Here is a 24194-nt window from a genome sequence, read left to right as displayed (position 1 = left end):
AGGGGAGAGGAGAGGAGAGGAGAAGAGAAGAGAAGAGAAGAGAAGAGAAAAAAGAAAAGAAAAGAAAAGGGGGGAGGGAGGAGTAGGGAGAGGAGGGGAGAGGAGGGGAGGGGAGGGAAGGGAAAGGAAGAGAAGGGAAGGGAAGGGATCTGATCATGATCTTGGGGTTTGCGAGACTGAGCTCCACATCAGGCTCTGCTTGGGATTCTCTCTCTCCCTCCCTCTCTCTGTCCCTCCCCCACTTGCACCCACACTCTCTGTCTGAAAAATAAAATATAAGCTTAAAAAAATTTTTTTTGAAATAAAAGGGTCTCAATCATCTCTCAATTCATCTAAAATAAGGGGAGCACTCCTTCCTGGTTGTTTTTATACATAGCCTGAAAGCATCAGAAGAACCAGAAAAATACTCAAGATTGAAATGTACCATGATCCAAATATCACTATGCTCTTCTAGGGAATCGACTCACTAAAAAAACTGCAAAGTCATGAAAATTAAGAGCAAAGGTTAAGAACATTTATGATTTTATTTTATTTTATTTTTTTAATGTTTTATTTATGTCTGAGAGAGAAGGAGAGACACCATGAGCAGGGGCGGGTCAGAGAGAGAGGGAGACACAGAATCCGAAACAGCCTCCAGGCTCTGAGCTAGCTGTCAGCACAGATAGCAGGACTCGAACCCACGAACTGTGAGATCACAACCTGAGCCGGAGTCGGACACTTAACCAACTGAGCCACGCAGGTGCCACAAGAACATTTAAGATTTTAAAAAGTATATCCAGACATCTGAGTGGCTCAGTTAGATGTCTGACTCTTGTTCTCAGCTCAGATCTTGATCTCAGGGTTTTGAGTTCAAGCCCCACTTTAGGCTCTGCTCTGGGCATGAAGCCTAAAAAAAAAAAGAAAGTATACCTCCTCCCAATAAACGAAAGAGTGATACCTCAAAATGCTACTCAGTAGATTAATGACCCAAGAGAATCTCATGTGTGCTAGTAGCTTTACAAGTAAATTTCCCCATATAAGCAGTCTATTCTCAGGCTTCTCTTAGTTCTTAACCACATGTCGTTTTCCATTTTTTAAAAATAAATAAAATTATAAAGATACATGGGAAAGCACTGAGGTCTATATCAAATACAAGTGAAGAAAGCTGCCAACAGTGAAAGATTCAAAGTAGTCAATCATATTTTTGTTTGTGGGTTCTAACTGATGAGCCTCATTAAAAAACAAAAACAAAACTCTACTAATCAATCCTTACAATAGTTTGCCCTCAACAGTAAGAGTACAAAATTCTTACATTATATCTTGGTCCATTACAATGCAGTATAGAGGTTAAGAAAAAGTTGGATTAGAAAAATGATCTCGACAAAATGTGATGAATAGAAAAACATTTCTACCTAACGGAAATGTGTTAAGCAATATATTAGTTATGATGTAAAGCACTGCATGATAAACTACCTAATAACTATACGACAGCACACCAACACTATCGTGTTAGTAAGCAAAGGCTAAATTTTATCATATGGTGATAGTACTTAAATATTTCCAACTAATTTTTAAGGAGAAAAAGCAACAACCATATATATTACCAAGAGTGTAAGAGTATAAGTAAGTCTCTTAATTTCCTCATGCAATTACTGATAACAGTTTAACAGCCTCAATTGTACACAGGCAATATGAATAGGGGAAAAAAAGGGCTGGGGGGCTTCCTGTCCCACTTTTAATAAATTGCAGAGGCATAATATTTTCTCAAGTTCATTTTATTAACAAAAAGTGCAAACTGTTTTGAACAAAAGCAAACCATGAATCACAGCATCTGGCAAGACATTAGACATGGAAAAGCAAATCATCTTCATTAAGTAAAATATAAGTAGAGGAGATGCCTCTCACATGTACTGTATTCATGCTTCTTCAAAAGTCTCTTACCAACTTTCAGTGTATTTTTTCATGAATAGTACAGCAGCTCAAACACAAATCCAGTACAATGGAAAGTTTGGCAATTATTTTGGGCTAATTGAGTATGAAAGTAAACATTATACCACATTTTCATGTAAACCACTGTGCAACGTGTAAGAATCTTTAAATGTATTGAAATTGAAACCAATGTCCAACTAACGAAAACAGAAGAGGTAAGAGGGTTATAAGATACTTGTTGCACTACAGCTGTTTAGTAAAAGGCAGGGAAAATGAAATAATTTTAAATGATTTTTCATGTGTTCATATGGAACATAACTCATTTAAAATTCTATTTGTAAAAGTCATACAACTGAAAGATTATGCCATTAATCAGTGTGTCTATACCTGAATAAACAAGAAAAGGTAAATAAATTAACTTTAGTCAGTCTACATACTCCAAAGAGGAGATTCAGTCTACTTTTGCTTTACTTAGTCACATAAAGTATCTACAGGGCAGAATCTATATATAAGTAATTTTTCTGTTCCCTAATTTATAGGTATTAATGAAGCTATAAACTATGATTAAAACCCAAAACATAAAGGTGGTCATTTAAACACAACTGAGCATCTAGCCAAGGAGAGAGGAGTACCAAGGCTGAGCGAGTTACTTAGTGCATGCATGGTCTGTCTGGCAGTTAACCACCTTTCTACTGTAGTAGACAAACTAATGCTTTTATGACTATACTAATTTACTAAATTAATTGAGGACTACACTGTTAATTCATTACATTACACAAAATTCTTCTCATACTGCTAATTTTGTCCTGTGGATTAAAGTCTCATACTACAACTGTGCTGCTTTCTAAAGTTTCAGAATTACTATTTCGGGTAGAGATGATAAAAAAAATAAGACCAAATCTGATTATCTGACCGATCACAAATTGAGCACCAACTACAGCAAATCTCAGGATCAAGTAGCTTGCAAGTCAGTTCTCTGGATTTGAAAATTACCTTCCACTGTTTCCATCAGTATTAAAGCTGAGGTCTTCAGGGCCTATTTGTTCACCATCAGGAAAAGTGGAATGGGTACCTAAAATAAAAATTTAAAAGCAGATTAATAGTTTTTAAAGACCAGTATTTTCTTTTCCATGTCTTTAAGCGATCTTACTAAGCATGTTAGTTAATTAAGTGATAAAGATGCAGTGGGTTGTAGACAAACCTCTGTCTTCACAGAATCTGTAACCTGAGTCAGGTTTAAGCAAGCACAAAGGGAAAATAAACAAGAAAAAGTAAAATGTACAATACGCATAATTAGAAGATGAAAGGCACTGCCTAACTTTGTTCTCTTGGGTGTGGGAGCAACTGAAGACGGAACAAGAAATGATGATGTACAATGTATATACTCTGAAGACTGACTTTGTAAACATTAAAATGTACTTAAGGCAAATTAAATTGCACATGCAAATATCACAATAAACCCATCAGAACTCAAAAATAACATGCCCAAAATTTAGCTGCTTCTTTCAGAAATAGAAAATTACTAAGAGTGTCATAATACTTACAAACCATCTATTTTGAAAAAGACACTAGAACTTCAGGGAAATCTATAAAATTATAAAGCTGACAACTAGCATAAGCCTAACAATGTCGTCATTCCAGAAAATCTTGCAGAGAAATGCTAAGACTGATCAGTAAGGTCTCTCAATAAAAAACAATGGGTGATGATGTTAAATATACCTATTGTGCTAATCATTTCACAATACATACATAATATCAAATCATGGGGTATTCCTAAAACCAAGAATACTAACAATGACTTTATCTCAGTGAGTTTTATTCCTTAAAACTATTTTGGGAGGAAGAGGAAATTAAAAAACAAAATGATGCTTCCAAAAACTATATGTGTTTCTAAGAGGTCAGAAAAAAGTCTTTTAAAAGGTTTCCTTATTAAGCTAGGCTAATAACATCTAATAACATCTGAACCCTCCTCAGGGGTTGATAAACATATTCTATAAAAGAACTGATAGAAAACATTTAGGTATTGCAGGCTACAAACTGCCTCTATGGGAAAGTCTTCTCAGTTTTGTTTTTGTTTTACAAAACTCTGTACAATGTAAGTGCTATTCTTAGGTCACAGGCTGTCACTAGAGCAGGCTGCTAATCCCTGCTCCACTAAGTAGTATCCAGCAGGTGTCTGACCAAAGAATACCTAGCAAATTTTTTCAGTACTCACCATTTAGTTTACCCCATAGAATATTGCTTCACAAATGACAATAATGAAAAAAGAAAAAGAAGCAGAGAGAGCAGAGAAGCAGGAGCAGAAGCAGAGACAGTTTTATTAATCTCTGTGAAATGACACCATGTGTCGCACCTTCATCTGGGGGCTGCGCCATGAAAGAGTCGTTAAATCCTCCCATGCTGGTGTGTTCTTCCTGCTCCTCATTCTCAGTGTCACATTCAATATCACTATCACTACTCATTCCTGGCAGGAAAGATGGGGAGAACATGTTTCTGAGATGACACCATTGCAAGGAAAAGGAAAAGGAAGTCTCTTCACCCACTAAACTGAGATTCCTATTGAATTTTACCCTGGATGCCAAGGCAATGGAAGACACCAAACGAAACAAAACAAATAAAAAAGTAACCACACGAACCTCAGTTCTCTCTAGTTATTTAGAGCAGTAGTTTTATTTTTGTTCTCAAAAATTAAAATTGCCTTTTCCAATGTATCTACAAGTAGTAATTTGAAATCAGTACTAATTTCATTATATTGAGAGTATTTTTTCCAAAGCAAACTGTTTTCTGGAGTTGAAAGAGATAACAAACTTTTAATCCTGATTCAACATAGGTGTAATCATTTCTAGCCTAAAATATGAACATTACATAAATGCATGTTTATACTTACATGTATGCATGTACGTAAGAAATTCCAATAACTCTAGCAATAAATGAATTACTATCCCATTTGGGCCTCCAATTTTGTTTTTATGTATATCAGTTGACTCTTAAAAGAAAAATTCTAAGTACACCCAGGTGGCTTAGTTGGTTAAGCGTCTGAATCTTGACTTCTGCCCAGGTCATGATCTCACAATTTGTCAGTGTGAACCCCCTGTTGGGCTCTGCGCTGACCGTGTGGAGCCTGCTTGGGATTCTCTCTCCCCACTCTCTGCACCCCTCCCCTACTTGTGCTCTCTCTGTCTCTCAAAATGAATAAACTTAAAAAAAGAAAAAAGGAAAATTCTATAGAAAGTGCTTCTGTTTCAACAAGACAATGACCAAGAAAATCTGGAAATCTTTCTGCTTATAAACCCTTACACAAGCTAAAGAAAATATGAAAAAATATTTTAATGAACAGCCCATTTAAAAGAAAGAAGAGAAATACACAGGTACCAAAACAAACAGATAAGGAAAACTAATGGGTCAGATGCCACCGTAGCACCGGAGATTTAGATGTGAACATCTTTAACATTCCCTTGGACTCACTATAGAAAGGGAGTTGAATGACTAAAACTTATTTCTCTGCATAAAGCTAAAATTCTTACTGAAAGAACAGACTAAGGGACGCCTAGGTGGCTCAGTCAGTTAAGCATCCAACTTCAGCTCAGGTCATGATCTCGCGGTTTGTGAGTTAGAGCCCTGTGTCAGGCTCTGTGCTGACAGCTCAGAGCCTGGAGTCTGCTTCAGATTCTGTCTCCTCCTCTCTCAGCCCCTCCCATGTTCATGCTCTGTCTCTGTCTGTCTCTCAATAATAAAGAAACATTAAAAAACTAAAAAAGAATGGACTAGAAAAAGTGTGCCTACTGATATAGGAATACAGTCTCTTGTCTGTTTCTACTGGGCTCAGCTGATCTCAGAATTCAAACTAAGGCCTGTGTGCCTAATTTAGGTTTGGGATTTAAAGTCGAGGTTTAAGTCTCAGGAAATTATAAAAACTGGTCAGGAGAGCTAGTGTTATTTTAATAAAGCAAATGGAAAATCTTCTGGAGTAAAAGTTCTAGGTAAGGTGAAGTAATAAACACATTCCATTCCATCTTTCCCATTAAATGAAGCTAGAAAACCTGGACAGAATGCATGAAGCAGCCTTTTAAGGGCTCTGAAAAGTAAATAGGAACAGATATATTGGTGTAGACCAGAATTTGAAGTACCACCAAACTGTCAGATTTAATATATAAAAAAAAATTTTTTTAATGTTTATTTTTGAGTGAGAGAGTCAGAAACAGAATATGAGTGCAGGAGGGGCAGAGAGAGAGGGAGACACAGAATCTGAAACAGTCCCCGGGCTCTGAATTGTCAGCACAGAGCCTGATGTGGGGTTCAAACTCCCAAACCGTGAGATCATGACCTGAGCTGAAGTTGGACTTCACCTGAGCCACCCAGGTGCCAAAACTGTCAGATTTAAATAAGATCCAGAATCTCATAATATACTAAAAATATCCAGAATACAGGGTGCCTGGGTTACTCAGTCAGGTGAGTGTTTGACTCTTGATTTTGGCTCAGGTCATGATCCCAGAGTCCTGGGAGGGAGCCCTGGGTTGGAGCCCAGCAGCGAGCCTGCTTAAGATTTTCTTTCCCTCTCCCTCTGCCCCTCTTCCACTTGCATGCACTCTCTCTCTTTCTCTCTCTCTCTCTCTCTAAAATTAAAAAAGAAAAAAAAAAAAAAAAAAGAATCCAGGATACAATCCAAAATTATTTCAGGATATGAAGACCTAGGAAAAGACAATCAACAAATACCAATGCTGAAAGGAAAGAGATGTTGGAATTATCTAACAAAGACTTTAAAGCAGATATAGAAATGCTTGTGAACACTTTTTTTTTAATTTTACAAATAGTTTATTGTCAAGTTGGTTTCCATGTAACACCCAGTGTTCATCCCCACAAGTGCCCTCCTCCATGCACATCTCCCCCCTCCTCCCCCGCAACACCCATCAGTCCTCTCTTAAAGCATATAAAAAAAGATTCTCTGGAGGGAAGCTTCCACAGACCAGGTCATATGAATTATCACCGGAAAAAAAAAAAAAAAAAAGATTTATCAGGGAAGGGGTGGATGAGGCAGAAAAGAATCTCAAAAAGGTGTGCTGTAATCAAAATTTACAGAACAAAAAAGGTGGACAATCCACCTGAAATAAGTCAAGCAAACTACATAAATTGAAGGATAATACCATGATTTTTTCATAAATTAAAATAATGATCTGTTTAACATGAAAAAGGATAAACTTTTTAAAAACTACTAAACAGACTTTCTAAAAATTAAAGATATAGTCATTAAAATTAAAATAATAGATTTAAGCAAGGTTGGAAAAGAGGTTAGCAAACTTAAAGACAGAACTAAGGAAATTAAAGAAAATATTAAAGAAATAGGAAACAAAAATCATAAAAAAGCAGTTAAAATATAAGGGGATAAAGTAATTGTTCCATTGGTGTCAGACAGACTGCCACAGATAGCACAAATAACAAAGGAGAGACAATACATTAAGAGAAAACGGGAGAAAATTTTTCAAAATTAACCAAACATTCTCTGAATTGAATGGAAATAAAAATGCAACATATCAAAATTTGGGAGATGTGGCTATAGCAGCGCTTACAGGGAAATTTATAGCATTAAATGCTTACATTAGAGAAGTAAAAGGTCTCAATGATCTAAGCATCTACTTTAAGAAACTAGAAAAAAAAAAGAGCAAATAAAGCAAATAAAGGAAGGAAATAAAGAACAAAAATAAAATTTGCAGGAAAACAACAGGAAAAGAAATCAGTGACATGAAAAGTTAGTTCTTTTAAAAGATCAATAAAAGTGAAAAGCTAAAGAGACTAAAGAAAAAGAACAAAACTACTAATATCAGGAATAAAAGGGGGACATCACAACAGATTCTACAGACCTTAAAATGATAATAAACAGCATAATTTTATGCTCATAAAATTAAGAATATAGATGAGATGAAGAAATTCTTTAACAGACACAAACCACGAAAGGTCACTCTGGTAAAAGCAGATCACCTAAATATTTTAACTACTAAAGAAATACAAGTTGTAGTAAAAAAAAAAAAAAAACTTCCAATAAAGAAAACTATAGCCCCAGATGGCTTTATCAGTGAATTCTTCCTCTTCTGTTTCCAAGAAGAGTTTGAGTAGTACTATTTCTTTATTAAATATTTAGAAGACACAGCCTGGATGTATGGACATTTCTGAAATCTCCTTGTTCAGCAAAGAGTGCTAAAACTTTCCTGCTGTAAAAAGCAAAGTATGATACTTCTTCCTTAGAGACTAAACCAGCTACTTCCATGAAGCACCATCTCCACCTTGTGGCCCTTCATGGAACTGTTGGTGAAAATACTAAACCTCTCTATACAAGTGGGTTGAAATTCTAGGCACAGGCACAAATTTGACCTAGAACTAGTTTCTCTGAATTCCAGACAGATTCATAAACAAGAAAATCATTCTCTGTATTCTAATGAATTCCCCAAATCTTTCAAATTCTTTATTCATTAAAAATTAGGAATTATTTTGGTTCTCAAACTTCCTATCTCTTGGAATACCACTCATTGAATTCATATGCAGTGTAGGATAAACCTATTATTTATTTATATTGTGCCAGACAGGGCCACAAACACATACTTAAGAAAGTTCCCTAGCTTTGTGAATGTAATGAGAAAGAAAAATTGGTCTCCTGAGCTCTAGCTTAATAGTTGGCCACACTCAATACTGGGTCAACAGATCCTGCACAACCAATTGCCTTCAGTAGGTGAGAGGGAAGGGCACCTGGGTGGCTCAGTCAGTTTAGTGTCTGACTCTTGGTATCTGTTCAGGTCATGATCTCATGGTTTGTGGGTATGAGTCCCACATCGGGCTCTGTGCTTACAGTGTGGAGCCTGCTTGGGATTCTCTCTCCTTCTTTCTCTCTCTGCCCCTCCCCAACTGGCTCTCTCAAAAATAAGTAAACTTAAAAAAAATTTTTTTTGGTGGGGGGAGCCTGGGGGACTCAGTTGGTTAAACCTCCACCTTCGGCTCAGGTCATGATCTCCCGGCTCGTGGATTTGAGCCCCGCGTCGGGCTCTGTGCTGACAGCTCAGAGCCTGGAGCCTGCTTCGGATTCTGTGTCTCCCTCTCTCTCTGACCCTCCCCTGCTCACGCTGTCTCTCTCTCTCTCTCTCCCCCTCAGAAATAAATAAAACATTAAAAAAAATTTTTTTAAATATGTGAGAGGGAGTGAACACAACAAAAGGTCAAATACTTTTATTATTTTTTTAAAATGAAACGAGCTGCTGTCAGTCAACAGACCACAAGCTATCTGCTGTGCCTTGCCCCATATATTGCAGTGTCTACCCATTGCATACCTAAAGTAAACTAATGATATTTTACCAACTCTAAGTAAAGTCTGAATATTGGACCTCTCTTAATCTCACCAGGTGTTAAGAAGTTTTTAGACAACTGTCATTGACAGTAATTACAAGATACCATTAAATGTAAGATGCCACAGAGATGTTAAATGTGGAAAACAAAATTTGCATCTTACAATAAAATTTGAAGTAGGTTATTTTTATATCAATTGCCTACCACATTTTTTGAGCATCCACTATATGCTCAGTACCATCAGTACTGTACTTAGTTCTAACTCCCTTACTGATGGGTGCTCAAATTTCAGATGCTTGGGAAATACAGTAGAGAGTTGGTGCAGCAGACACTAATGTTTCACCGGCCTCACTCTTTTCTTTTTTCTTAATGTTTATTTATTGTTGAAAGAGAGTGAGCAAGGGAAGGGGCACAGAGAATCCCAAGCAGGCTCCAGTGCTGTCAGTGTAGAGCCCAAAACAGGACTTGAACCCATGAACCGTGAGATCATGACCTGAGCCAATACCAAGAGCCAGACGCTTAACTGACTGAGTCACCGGACACCCCTGCCTCACTCCTTTCTAATAAAGAACCTCACTGCTGTTCAGCTATCTTCCCTCTTCCATATGGCCACATGGAATGGGTCAAGGAGGGGAACCAAATGTTTACAGACTTTGCCAAGTTTTCTTCTTTTTGCCAGTCATTAATGAGATATAAGAGGACGTTAAGGTGCTCTGAGAAGTCTTCCTTGTAGACAGAGATATATAGAATGAAACAATCCTCCTCTACTCCCAGAATTTTATTCTGATTCCATATGAAGTTTGACATTACAGCAACCATCTTGCCATCCTGAGGGGAGCTAAGCCAACTCACTGAGCATGGCAGCGTGAAAGATGGGGGGAAAAAACGAGTTCTTGAGGACACTGAACGGCTAAGTTTTCCAACCCTGAAACTGCCCTACCACAGTTATATGAGACTTCATGTTAATACGAGAGTACATCTTCCTTTTTGTTTAACTGAGTTTTTGTTAACTTACATAAAAATCTCTTAACTGACATCCCTAAAGGAATCAGTTATGCTGAAGCATCAAACTCTATTTCTCTCTTAGATAGGCTGTCAGTAAGATTTGTAACAGGCATGCCATGGCTTTTCCCTGGGATGGATATATCAATAGCTTTGACTTAACTGAAAGAAATCTGTGCTACTTCAAGAGGAGCTCAATCAGAGCATATTCTCTGTAGTCTTAAACTGAATAAGGAAGACACTGGTCTACCTACAGGAGCTCTGCAGGGAGGGTATCAATTGGCAGCAGCAGTGACAGGGCTATGGGTAGTGTCAACCTTTTCAGTATCAGGCCATTAAACACAAAATTAAATCAAGGTTGTCCCATATGGTCCCACTTAGAAAAAGCTCTCCTACTGCCGGTCAGGTCTAAGAAGTCCATCTTATTGATGGGCAAAAATATTTAAGAGACCTCCTTAGTAGTCTCAAATTTCCAGCTAGTAGCACAAACAATGCCTTAAAGACTTTTAGGAAGATTTGAGAGACTGACTGACTTACTTACGTAACCACAGTAATCTGACAGAAAATTTTCTTAGGTATTCTGCTCAAATAGCCTTGTATTTCCTAAGCACGGATACAAGGCAAATCCAGCTGACTTCCTACCAAGGTTTACAAGTATAAAGAATAAAGGTTTCTTGAGAACTGCTGCTACTGATAGAATATTACCATAGCAGTAAGGCCCCATTCTCCTCCCCTCACAAAGTAGATTCCAAAAGGCTCATAGCTCCTTTTGTCTACTATATTTCCTTCTTTCAGCCTCATCCATTAGTTGCCTTCTCACTGCCTATCCTGAACTCTAGAGGTTAACAGCTCCTTAGGTCCTTATGAACTGCAAGGATGTACTTTTGTGGCACTGCTGACTGTCATGTTTACAGGAGCTTACTTACTCAGTGCTGGGTTCTTTATATCATATGGCTCCTTATATATTACTGGATCACATGATCACTTTACTCTAAATCTCAGAATTTGAAAGACTTCAAAGTACATGGTAGATCCTAAAGGTGGACAACTAAATGCCTTTTTCTAGTTTATGATAAGCTGTCAATGATTAGCTTTAAATAAGAAGTGGAACTGTTGTCAGAAACTTTCAGGGTTCTTGGTGGCAAGTAGCTATTTACATAGAAAAACTAAGATAAAGTTAATTTATGAGTTGAGGGCTGAAATTAAGCCCAAGTCATCTTCTCGCCTACATTAATTTAACATGCTTCTTACCAGTTTTCTTGTCCCTAGAGTTCCACATCCCATTTCCCCACCCCAAATCCATTCCCCACAATGTATCTAGAAGAGGAATTTAAAAACATAATTTTATTATCTCACTTCTTGCTTGGATCCCATTCAAAGTCCGAATTTTAACTAGGACATAAAATGTAATGCTTCAAGGTCTGTCATCTGTCTCCATTGTGGCCCTAATTTTCACTCATCTTCACTTGATTAACTTGTACTCATCCCTTAGGATGATTTTTTGGAGGGTGAACTAGGTTAGTAAACAGCACTGGCTCTGGGTTCAAATTTCAGCCCTTCCATTTACTAACTCTCTAACTTTGGGTAAGATAAATGTCTAGGCTTCAGCCTACTCACCTATAAAATCAAAATAATAGAGTAACTATCATGTAGGCATATATTGAGAAAACAAGGTAAATCTGATAAAGTCTTTAGCAGTCTCTAATAATAATGCTTAATGGACTTAGTAATTATTATGTTATTTTTATTGTTATATACCTATTCTTGAGCTCCCCTGTGTACCTTTATCACAGCACCCATCATTCTCTCTTGGCTATTAACTGGTCTGATACCTGATCAGTTTTCAATTGCTCTCCCTGTCCCCCTCCCACCACCACCAACACATATACCCACCAGTATACTTGAGAACTATACCTTGTACCCATTTGAAACTGTGACCTACTCTGGCAAGTGACTCTTAGAAAGGGGCCATCCCTAGTTGAGTCATTCAACTCAACCAGTGGTTCTCAACCAGGGATGATTCTGCCTCCCAGGGGACATTTTTGGTTATTCTAAGTCAGAGGAGGTTCTATTGGCACCTAATGGTTAAAAGCCAAGGATGCTGCAATGCACAGGGCAACCCTCTACAACAAAGAATCATCTGGCCTGAAATGTCAATGGTGCCAAGTTAAAGAAATCCTGAACTAAACAGCAGGTTCAGGAATTACTTTATCACCAGCAGCAAATGTATGATATGCAAATTAGAAAATTCATAAATGCTGCATGAATAAAAGGGACCTGTAATTCCAGCACATGCTATGAAAATTTAAGTCACTACAATTTATAACACACACACACACACACAGAAACTAGCTAGTCCTTAGGATTTTTAATCAAAATATTTATTTCTTAATGTTTTATACTTGATCCAACTCAAAAGGTCAAGGAGTGATTATTATTTCTTAATATTTTAACAATCAGTACTTCACTTTAAAAATCATTTTTGGATACCTGGGTGTTTCAGTTGGTTAAGCATCTGACTCTTGGTTTCACCTCAAGCCGTAATCTCGCAGATTCATGTGTTCAAATCCCACATCAGGCTCTGTGTGCAGGCAACACAGAGCTAGCTTGGAATATTCTCTCTCTCTCTTTCCCTTCCTCCCTCCCCCCTACCTCCCACTCATGCTGCCTCTGTATCTCTCAAAATAAATAAACTTAATGTAAAAAGAAAAAAATAAAAATCCTTTTCATCTCTTCTACTGAAATAATGCTGGCTGCCACAACACAAATACTGTGCTCCACCAACTAAAAGGGAAAAACCTGAAAATGCCACCACTCCCACACTCTTTCACAGGGCAGCCAGAGGTAGATGGTGGCACCTACATGTATGCTTTGAGCTACAGCAATTCATCAATCATTGAAATTCAAAGGAGTGCAGAGGTGGAAGGTGGCGGAGTTTCACTGACAAATTGGGAAAAAATGTCAATGTCAAAGTTGACATCTTTTTCTGCTAACATATAAAGGACATAGCAATGGTAAAACACAAAGAATGCCTTCTGTTACTCAGAACTACAAAATGTCTTCTATGCTTTTAAATAAAGAATAATGAACCTGGAAGAACATGTAGAAGTATACCAGAAATATAACTGAGAATGAATTGGCAAAGTTCAAGTCAGTTACCATAAAGATTTTTTTTTAAAGATTTTTAATTTTTATTTATTTATTTTGAGACCAAGAGAGATTGAGGCCAATGCAAGGCTCAATCCTATGACCCTGGGATCATGACCTAAGCCAAAACCAAAAGTCAGAGGCTCAATCAACTGAGACACCCAGGAGCCCCAAAGGATTTTTTAAATGGTTAAAGTTTGGAATATAAGCATTAATCAAGACTGACTTTTATTATTTTTTTAAGTTTATTTCATTTTTTTTATGAGAGTGAGCAAGTGGGGGAGGGGGCAGAGGGAGACGGGAAAAGAATCTCAAGCAGGCTCCACACTCAGCACAGAGCCCAACATGGGGCTTGATCCCACTAATTGTTGAAGGTCATGACTTGATCTGAGATCAAGAGTCATACACTTAACCAACTGAGCCATCCAGGCACCCTTTCTTAAGACTGTCTTTATTTTTTTATTTTTTTATTTTTTTAATAGTTTATTGTCAAATTAGTTTCCACATAACACTCAGTGCTCATCCCCACAAGTGTCCTCCTCCATGCCCATCCCCCCCTCCCCCCACATCCATCAGTCCTCAGTTTTTGTCAGCATTCAAGAGTCTCTCATGGTTTGCTTCTCTCCCTTTCCCCCACCATTTCCGCCCTTCTTCTCCCCCTTGTTCCTCCGTCAAGTTCCTCCTAATCCTCCTATACGTGCAAACATATGATATTTGTCCTTCTCTGCCTGACTTATTTCGCTCAGCATAACACCCTCAAGGTCCATCCATGTTGCTACACATGGCCAGATTTCATTGTTTCTCATTGCCATGTAGTATTCCATGGTATAGATAAACCACATCTTCTTGATCCATTCATCTGTTGATGGACACTTAGGCTTCTTAAGACTGTCTTTAAAAGATAATGTACTGGGGCACCTGGGTGGCTCAGTCAGTTGAGCATCCAACTCTTAATTTCTGCTCTAGTCATGATTCCAGGGTCATGGGATTGAGTGTCACATCAGGCTCTGTGCTATGCATGGAGCCTGCTTGAAATTCTCTTTTCCTCTCCCTCTGTCCCCCTCTCCTGCTTGGGTACCTTCTCTTTCTCTCTCCAAAATAAAACAAAACAAAAAAACGCAACAAAGTACTTCACAACATTATATTTATATTCTATATAATTATATATAATTTTGTGCATGCCTTCCACTAAGCCTGTGAACATATCTAATCTCATCTTTGCATATCTATAAAACTCAATTCCTATCATATAGATGGCTTAACAGATTAACTGAATGATATGTGAATGAGTAGATGTACTATCTAGAGATTCCCCCCACCCCCTTGTAAATGTCCCATCTAAGTAAGATTTGTCTTTTTACATACCCAATTAACCATTTTGCCTTCTTCTGTGAGCAATGTCCTACTAAATTAAATTCAGTGGCACAATAAATGCTGTATTCAGATCAACCATGTTGGCTAGCAATGTCTCAATAACTCAAACTACTCCCCAACACCAACATCAAAAAGAGATCATTATTCCCACCTCCCACCTAATTATGACTTTATCATTCCATACCTTCCTCAGGTGCAGCTGAAGCTCCTTCAGGTAGTATAGGCTGTAATTCCCCAGTTTCAGAATTATTTTCCAAATCAGTCATTTGCATTCCTTCTAGACGACCTCCTTTAGCAGTAGCCCTCAAAGAGGGAGAAAACAACCTGATATATTTGTATAACTAGTCAGTGATACAATAATCTACATTTTTTCCTTGTCCTGAAACTAAGCATGAAACTAAGTAGGATATATGGCACCAGTGCTTTATTTTTTTAAAAATCCACTAGAAGACTCACAATAAAAGGTTAGAACACGATAGACTGTATCAATGTCAGTATCCTGGTTGTGAAATTGTATCAGTTTTGCAAAATGTTATCATTAGAGGGAACTGAGTAAGGTGTAGATAGGATCTCTCTATATGATTTCTTAGAACTTCATGTGAACATAAAATTATCTCAATAAAAATTCTGATTAAAAGACAAAAATAGAAATCCTAAATAATATATTCTTATTAATATAGAAAGACTTTTGAGATATATTACTGAGAAAATAAGGTGCACTTTTTGTACTAAAAAGCTATATAGTCACAATTGCTTAAATATGCATAAGAACTGAAAAAACACAGCATATATAAAAAATTAAAAGCAACAGGGAAGTGGGTAGGCAGGGGGTTGCAAAACTAAGCAGATAGTAAACAAAGATGGGGAATTTTCACTTAATATTCTTTTTTACTTCCATTTTTAACCTCTATTAGTATTTAAAATTTTTGCTTATAAACCACTATAAACTAGGCAAGGAAAAGACACAAATTAGAAAACACCACATAAGTCAGGGTTAGTAATACAATTAACTGTACAGTGAGGGTTATAGCTAAGAGCTGCAGATATTTATAAAGCATTTTACAGTCTAGAAAAAAGTCTAGTTCAGAAATATTTAATTGTTATGACTATGGCAGATATAAATATCTCCATAACAAATAAAATACAAAAGCTGGTTGTAGCTTCAACGTCAATATGGAGTATGTATAAAATCAAGCTAGGTAATGGAGAGGACAAGATAACATCTAGTAATTTTAACACCTTTCAACTGCTTAGACTGGAGCTAAAACAGAAAACTAAATCACACCAGTTTTTCTTTTACATTTGGTAATTATCCAGACCTTAAAACTGTATAAAATTTAAGTAAAGTTAAAGAATGTTATTCTCAGGGCGCCTGGGTGGCTTAGTCGGTTAAGCGTCCGACTTTCGCTTAGGTCATGATCTCGCGGTTCGTGGGTTCGAGCCCCGCGTCGGGCTCTGTGCTGACTGCCAGCTCAGAGCCTGGAGGCTGTTTCAGAGTCTGTGACACCCTCTCTCTCTGACCCTCCCCTGCTCACGCTGTCTCTCTCTCTCTCTCCGAGAAATAAATAAAAATATTTAAAAAAAAAAAAGAATGTTATTCTCTCTCTAAATGTAATTCAAAATTATTTTCAAAGTCTCCAAGGTAGAACTATTCCATTGCTTAAATTTAGAAATGTATTTAATATCCATAAAATCGATCAGCAGATGGATATTAATGGCTCATCTAGCACATTCACAGACAATACATCTCATAATCACTCTTTTTAATGGGTGGAAGTTTAATTGACATGGCTGGAATTTGAGTTTATATTTCCTGGGCGGGAGATAAAGGTGATGACTACCAGACAGAATATCCTTTTGAGAAATTCCAACTATTGGTTTTGCAGACATTTTCGTAAGAGAAGAGGGAAAAAAAAAAAAAACAAGGTGAGATAAAAGTACAAAAGCTGTGTTAAAATAAAAATGCTAGAAGTGCTTTGTTCTGTACAAAATATGTGTTAAAAGTCTATGACATAATGTAGCCAGGCATAAATATCTTAAAAAATGTGGAGCAGATAGGAAAAATTTTTCAAAAAAATTAAAGCTCACACACACACCAAAAACTCATAAGGCGAATTCACATAAGGTTATATAATATCATTTCCTAACTTCAATGATTTAAAACATAACTGAATTTCTAACACTATCTCATTTCATTCCACTAAGAAAAAAAGTAGGGTCTCTGGTACTTCAGTTAGATTTTAATACAACAAATAAACTTTCTATCTGCTAAAAAAGTAACGAAGTGGAAATTTATTTTATTCATTATGATGTAGACTAAAGAAGGGCTGAAAAAAGCTATTGGCTATCATTCCACTACATAAACAAAAGAACTTACCCCAAGGCAACCATTTTCCTCCTTTGCTCAATAGCAGGTAAACCATTGAACACTGCAACCACAACAGCATCCGAATCCAAAGCTTGACACTGCCGGTCTTCTGATTTGGGCAGAATATCACTGATACTGCCATGTGTTAAGGCTCGGGGAGAACTGTGCCTGCTCCCAGACTGAGAACTTCCTGGAGAGCCTACAGAAAAAGAAAGGGGATACTCAGAAAGAAGGCAAACAAAAGTTCTCTAGTATCAACTTTAGAATATCTCACTACATATACATTTTTAAACTGCAGGAAGACTCAAACCGATTTATAAATATATCCCAGTTTTTTGGAAGGCAGGTATTTAAAATTAAGGAGTCCAGAATATGCAGCCTAATGACTGCATTATATTACTGATGAGACTGTTCTGTTGGGAGATCAAGAACTTTCAACTCAAGTTTCAGCACTGCTGGTGCCTTTAAAGATCTAAATCCACGTTTACCATAACATCAATTTCAAATAATAGACATCTACCCACTAAAATTGCATTCTAAACTCTCCAAATTTACCTTCAGACAGAGTCTGACAGTCTCCCTTTGAACGGCTATTTTCACCAGAGTCTATTGCTCTTCGTAGTGACAGACTACCTGCTATACTGGACCGAGCTGGCTTGGGTGAATTACTCTTCTTACTTGTGGCTGCAAAGACATTTAAAAATATCTTTGAATGAGATAAAATAGCACAAAACTCATATTGTAGGCAACAGAGGAAGACTAATCTTATGGAAGGTATTATATCTACTGTGTCCAAAAAAAACCATGACACTCTGATCCCAAATGGTTTATTTAGGGTTATATGTAAAAAACATTCCTATTTTGCTACTTGTGAAGCAAGAGTTTCACTAACAAGACCAGAAAGATATCAGTAAACTCCAAAAGAAAAATCCTGCCAGATATGAACTCCAATCTCAATGCATGCCAAAGCATTAACAACAAAATTATAACCCTCTAAACACTTGAAAATGGCAAATTATTGGATTAAAAAGAAAATCAATGGATTAGACACGAACCACAAATATTTCTTTATGTTTGTGGCTAACTGGGGAAAATGTATAGCCTTATAATGAATTTAAAAAAATGAAACTAAGTGACCAAATATGCAGACTCAAAAAACTAGAAAAAGAATAAAAATAAAGAGAAAGCAGAAGACATGCACTTAAAGGTAATAAACAGGATCAGCAAGGTAGCAGAATTTAAGAACAAGAACTGTCTTTTTATTGATCTGCAAAGAACCACCCAAGAATGAAATTAAGTAAACAATTCCATTTACAAGAGCATCAAACAGAAAAAAATACTTAGTAAAAACTTAATAAATGTTAAGACTTGCACACTGAAAACTAACACACTGATGAACGACAAAAAAAGATGGAAAAATTTGAACCTTTAGTAAATAATCAGGGGCACCTGGGTGGTTCACTTGGTTAAGCATCCAACTCTTGGTTTGTGGGTTCAGGTCATGATCTTGTGGCTCATGGGATTGAGCTCCATGTCAGGCTCTGTGCTGACAGTGAGGAGCCTGCTTCAGATTCTCTCTCTCCCCCCTCCCCTGCTTGTTCTCTCTCTTTCTCAAAATAAATAAATTTAAAGAAAATTTTAAAAAATAAAGATGAGAAAAATACTGTGTTCATTGATCGGAAGACTTAATATTGTTAACACGCAACACTTCCAAAATTGATCTACAAATTTAACACAATACCTATAAAACTTCCAATAGTCTTTCTTCTTCTTCTTTTTAATTTAAATTCAAGTTAGTTAACATACAGTACAGTCTTGGCTTCAGGAGTAGAACCCAGTGATTCATCTCTGACATATAACACCCAGTGCTCATCCCAAAATGTGCCCTCCTTAATACCTATCACCAGTCTTTCTTTTTCATTGCAGAAACTGGTTATGCTCATTCTAAATCCATATGAAAAGATCCAGAATACACAAAAACATCTTCAATGAAGGATTCACACTTCAGATTTCAAAACTTGCTGTAAAATTACATTAACCAAAACTGTATGACATACTGGTATAAAGACAAAGATATAGACCAGTAGAATAGAACTGAGAGTCCAGAAACAAACTTTTACATTTATAGTCAATTAATTTTTGACAATTCACTGGACAAAGGCAAAATAAATAAATAAATAAATAAATAAGACAATAAGAGTTGGCAAGAATGGAGAAATTGGAACCTTCAACTGGGTTCCAATTAGAAATTGAATGGGAATATAAAATGGTGCAGCTGCTTTGAAAACAGTTATGGTAATACCTCAGAAAGTTCCCCCATAACCCAGCAATTCTACTCCTAAGCACACAGGCAAGATAAATAAAAACATATGCCCACACAAAAACATGTACATGAATGTTCACAGCATTATTCATAATAGCCAAAAAGTGGAAAAACAATATATGATGCTTATCAATTGATATGTAGGTAACAAAACAACAGTACTGACAAACAATGAAGTTGTAATTCAGCAATAAAAAGGAATGAGGTAATATATGCTACAACATTGATGGTCCTTGAAAATGTTATGCCACGTGAAAGAAGCCAGACACAAAAAGCCTCATATTATGATTCTATTTATATGAAACTCTAGAAGAAGTAAAATCATGCAGAGAAAACAAGCTAGAGGTTACCAGGGTTCAGGGAGAGGGAAAAAATGGAGAGTGCCTGTTTATGGGGAGAGAGGTAATGAAATGTTCTAGACAGTATTCTAGATAATGGTGATCACACAACTTTGTGTCTATATTAAAAACTGCTGAATTGTACACTTGAAAAAGACGTGAGAGGTGCGCCTGAGTGGCTCAGTCGGTTTAGTGTCTGACTTTGGCTCAGGCCATGTACGATCTCACAGTTCGTGGGTTCCAGCCCCACGTCTGGCTCTGTGCTGAACGCTGGCTCAGAGCCTGAAGCCTATTTCAGATTCTGTGTCTCCTTCTCTCTCTGCCCCTCTCCTGCTCACGCTCTGTCTCACTCTGTCTCTCAAAAATAAATAAATGTTAAAAAAAAAAAAAGATGTGAGAAAAAATTAAGACCAATTTTTCCTCTACAATGTATATATAAATTATAATATGGTCCTTAACCAATAATTCATTCTATTAATGCATTAACAGAAACAAAGGTAGAATTTAATGTAATAAAAAGGCATTAAAGAATAGATGAAATCAATCTAAGAACTAGGCCCTTTTTTTGTTTAATTAGAGCCTGGGCCAGGGTGGGAGGGGCAGAAGGAAGAGAAATTTTTTTTTAATTTACATCCAAGTTAGTTAGCATGTAGAGCAATGATTTCAGAAGTAGAACCCAGCGACTCATCCTTACGTATAACACCCAGTGTTCATCCCAGCAGGTGTCCTACTTAATGCCCCTTGCCCATTTAGCCTATCTCCCACCCAAAACCCCTCCAGCAACTCTCAGTTTTTTCTCTGTATTTAAGAGTCTCTTATGTTTTGTCCCCCTCCCTGTTTTTTATTATGTTTGCTTCCCTTCCCTTACGTTTATCAGTTTTGTATCTTAAATTCCACATATGAGTGAAGTCATACATTTGTCTTTCTCTAATTTTGCCTACCATAATACACTCTAGTTCCATCCACATAGCTGCAAATGGCAAGATTTCATTCTTTTTGACTGTCAAGTAATACTCCATTGTATATATATACCTCATATTCTTTATCCATTCATCTGCTGATGGACATTTGGGCTCTTGCCATACTTTGGCTATTGTCAATAGTGCTGCTATAACATTGGGGTGCATGGGCACCTTCAAAACAGCACACCTGTATTCTTTGGATAAATATGACCCTTTGCTGGGTCGTAGGGTAGTTCTATTTTTAATTTTCTGAGGAACCTCCATACTGTTTTCCAGAGTGGCTGCATCAGTTTGCATTCCCACCAGCAGTGCAAAAGGGTACCTCTTTCTCCATATCCTCAACAACAACTGTTGCCTGAGTTGTTCATTTTGGCTATTCTGACAGGTGTGGGGTGTTATCTCATTGTTTTGATTTATATTTCCCTAATGGTGAGTGGTGTTGTGAGCATCTTTTCATGTGTCTGTTTGCCATCTGGATATCTTCTTTGGAAAAGCGTCTATTCATGTCTTTTGCCCATTTCTTCACGGGGTTATTTGTTTTTTGTGTTGAGTTTGGTAAGTTCTTTATAGATTTTGGATACTAACACTTTATCTGATATGTCATATGCAGTATCTTCTCCCATTCCATCAGTTGTCTTAGTTTTGCTGTTTCCTTTGTGCAGAATCTTTTTATCTTGATGAGGACCCAGTAGTTCATCTTTGCATTTGTTTCCCTTGCCTCCAGAGACATGCTGAGTAATTAGTTGCTGTGGCTGAGGTCAGAAAGGTTTTTGCCTATCTTCTCCAGGATTTTGATGGTTTCCTGTCTTATGCTTAGGCCTTTCATCATTTTGAGTTTATTTTTGTGTATGCTATAAGAAAGTGGTCCAGGTTCATTCTTCTGCATGTTGCTGCCCAGTTTTCCTAGCACCATTTGCTAAAGAGCCTGTCTTTATTCCATTGGATGTTCTTTCCTGCTTTGTCAAAGATTAGTTGGCCATACGTTTGTGGGGCCATTTCTGGGTTCTCTAGTCTGTTCCACTGATCTGTCTGTTTTTGTGGCAGTACCACACTGTCTTGATGATTACAGCTTTTTGATACATCTTGAATTCTGGGATTGTGATACCTCCAGCTCTGGTTTTCTTTTTCAAGATTGCTTTGGCTATTTGGGGTCTTTTCTGGTTCCATACAAAATTTAGGTTTGTTTGTTCTAGCTCTGTGAAGAATGCTGGTGTTATTTTGGTAGGGACTGCATTGAATGTGTAGATTGCTTTGGGTAGTATTGGCATTTTAACAACATTTATATTCCAATCCATAAGCATGGAATAAATAAATTTCCATTTTTTGTGTACTCTTCCATTTCTGTCATAAGCTTTTATGGTTTTTAGTATACAGATTTTTCACCTTGCTGGTTGGGTTTATTCCTAGGTATTTTATGGGTTTTGGTGCAATTGTAAATGGGATCAATCTTTTTCTGCTGCTTCTTCATATTGGTGTATACAATACACAACTGATTTCTGTGCATTGATTTTATATCCTATGACTTTGCTGAATTCATGGATCAGTTCTAGCAGTTTTTTGGTGGAATCTATTGGATTTTCCATATAGAGTATAATGTCATCTGTGAAGAGCTAAAGTTTGATTTCCTCCTTGCCAATTTGGATGCCTTTTATTTCTTTGTATGGTCAGATTGCTGAGGCTAGGACTTCCAATATTATGTTCAATAGCAGTGGTGAGAGTGGACATCCTTGTCCTGTTCCTGATCTTAGGGGGAAGTCTCAGTTTTTCCCCACTGAGGATGATATTAGTAGTGGGATCATATATGGCTTTTATGATCTTGAGGTCTGATCCTTCTTCTGTACTTTCTTGAGGCTTTTTTTTTTTTTAAAATCAAGAAAGGATCCTGTCTTTTGTCAAATGCTTTCTCTGCATCTGACAGATGGATCTTGTGGTTCTTATTCTTTCTTTTATTAATGTGATGTGTCACATTGATTTGCAGATACTGAACCAGCCCTACATCCCAGGTATAAATCCCACTTGATCATAGTGAATAATTCTTTTAATGTATTGTTGGATCCAGTTGGCTAATGTATTGTTGAGAATTTCTGCATCCATGTTCATCAGGGAAATGGTCTGTAATTCTTCTGTAGTTCTTTTTAGTGGGGTCTTTGCCTGGTTTCGGAATCAAGGTAATGCTGGCCTTATAGAATGAGTTTGCAAGTTTTTCTTCCACTTCTGTTTTTTGAAACAGCTTCAAAAGAAGAGGTGCTATTCTTCTTTAAATATTTGGTAGGATTCCCCTGGAAAGCCATCCCAGCCCTGGACTCTTATTTTTTGGAAGAGTTTTGATTAGTGACTCAATTTCTTTATTGATTATGGATCTGTTCAAATTTTCTATTTCTTCCTGTTTCAGTTTCATAGTTCATATGTTTCTAGGAATTTGTCCATTTCTTCCAGATTACCCAATTTATGGGCATATAATTGCTCAAAATATTCTCTTATTATTGTTTGTATTTCTGCAGTGTTGGCTGTGACCTCTACTCTTTCATTCTTGATTTTATTTATTTGGGTCCTTTCCTTTTTCTTTTTGATCAAACTGGCTAGGGGTTTATCAATTTTGTTAATTCTTTCAAAGAACCAGCTTCTGGTTTCATTGATCTGTTCTACTGTATTTGTTTTTTTTTTTTTTTTGGTTTTGATAGCATTGATTTCTGCTCTAATCTTTATTATTTCTTTTGGTAACCATTAGCATGATAGATGGTTCTCCATCCCCTTACTTTCAATCTGAAGGTGTCTTTAGGCCTAAAATGGGTCTCTTGTGAACAGCATATAGACGGATCTTGTTTTCTTATCCAGTCTGATACTCTATGTCTTTTGATTGGAACATTTAGTCCACTGACATATAGAGTAAGTACTGAAAAATAACGAATTTATTGCCATTATGTTGACTGTGGAGTTGGAGTTTCTGGTGGTGTTCTTTGGTCCTTTCTAGTCTTTGTTGCTTTTGGTCTTTTTTTGTTTTGTTTTGTCTTTTTTGAGAGGGAGAGAGAATCTTAGGCAGGCTCCACTCCCAGCATGGAGTCCCACAACTGTGAGATCATGTCCTGAGCCAAGATCAAGAATCAGATGCTTAACCCGCTGAGCCACCCAGGCACCCCATAACCAGGTCTTTGAAGAGACGAATAAAATGGACAAATCTCAAGTCAAATCAAAGGACAAAATGAAAAAACACATATAAGCAAAATAAATGAAAAAGTTAATACCCTGTATTCAGAGGACTTTTTAAAATCTAAGAGATCAGAATAAGTGGCTTTATACCAACAAATTTAAGTATCTAATAAAATGAGTAATTTTCTAGGAAAATTAATTATGGAAACTGGCTTAAGGAGAGATATGAGACCAATAAATACACAGAAATTTAAAAAGCTGTTAAGATTCTGTCCCTGAAAGAACTACTAAATGGTTTT

At 36.9% G+C, this 24194-nt stretch overlaps 1 protein-coding gene across 4 annotated transcripts in view; it reads right to left on the bottom strand.

Moving 5' to 3' along the window:
• TRIM37 (tripartite motif containing 37) overlaps nucleotides 1-24194 on the bottom strand; it is a 127018-nt gene that overhangs the window by 12304 nt on the left and 90520 nt on the right. For 2 of the 4 annotated variants that reach the window (XM_077745620.1, XM_077745623.1), the window contains 5 exons: nucleotides 17681-17809; nucleotides 17135-17324; nucleotides 14942-15081; nucleotides 4262-4372; nucleotides 2902-2980 (listed from right to left, as the gene is read on the bottom strand). In XM_077745620.1, coding sequence (XP_077601746.1) covers nucleotides 2902-2980; nucleotides 4262-4372; nucleotides 14942-15081; nucleotides 17135-17324; nucleotides 17681-17809 — 649 coding nt within the window. Of the gene's footprint in view, nucleotides 1-1744; nucleotides 2981-4261; nucleotides 4373-14941; nucleotides 15082-17134; nucleotides 17325-17680; nucleotides 17810-24194 lie in introns of those variants that run through there. The other 2 variants (XM_077745621.1, XM_077745622.1) reach the window with 2 other exon arrangements.

This window comes from Crocuta crocuta, unplaced genomic scaffold (genome assembly GCF_008692635.1).
Source record: "Crocuta crocuta isolate KB4526 unplaced genomic scaffold, BGI_CrCroc_1.0 scaffold333, whole genome shotgun sequence".
Lineage (NCBI taxonomy): Eukaryota > Metazoa > Chordata > Mammalia > Carnivora > Hyaenidae > Crocuta > Crocuta crocuta.
The sequence above is the reverse complement of the archived record's forward strand: the minus strand, read 5'-3'. Positions and strand labels throughout refer to the sequence as shown.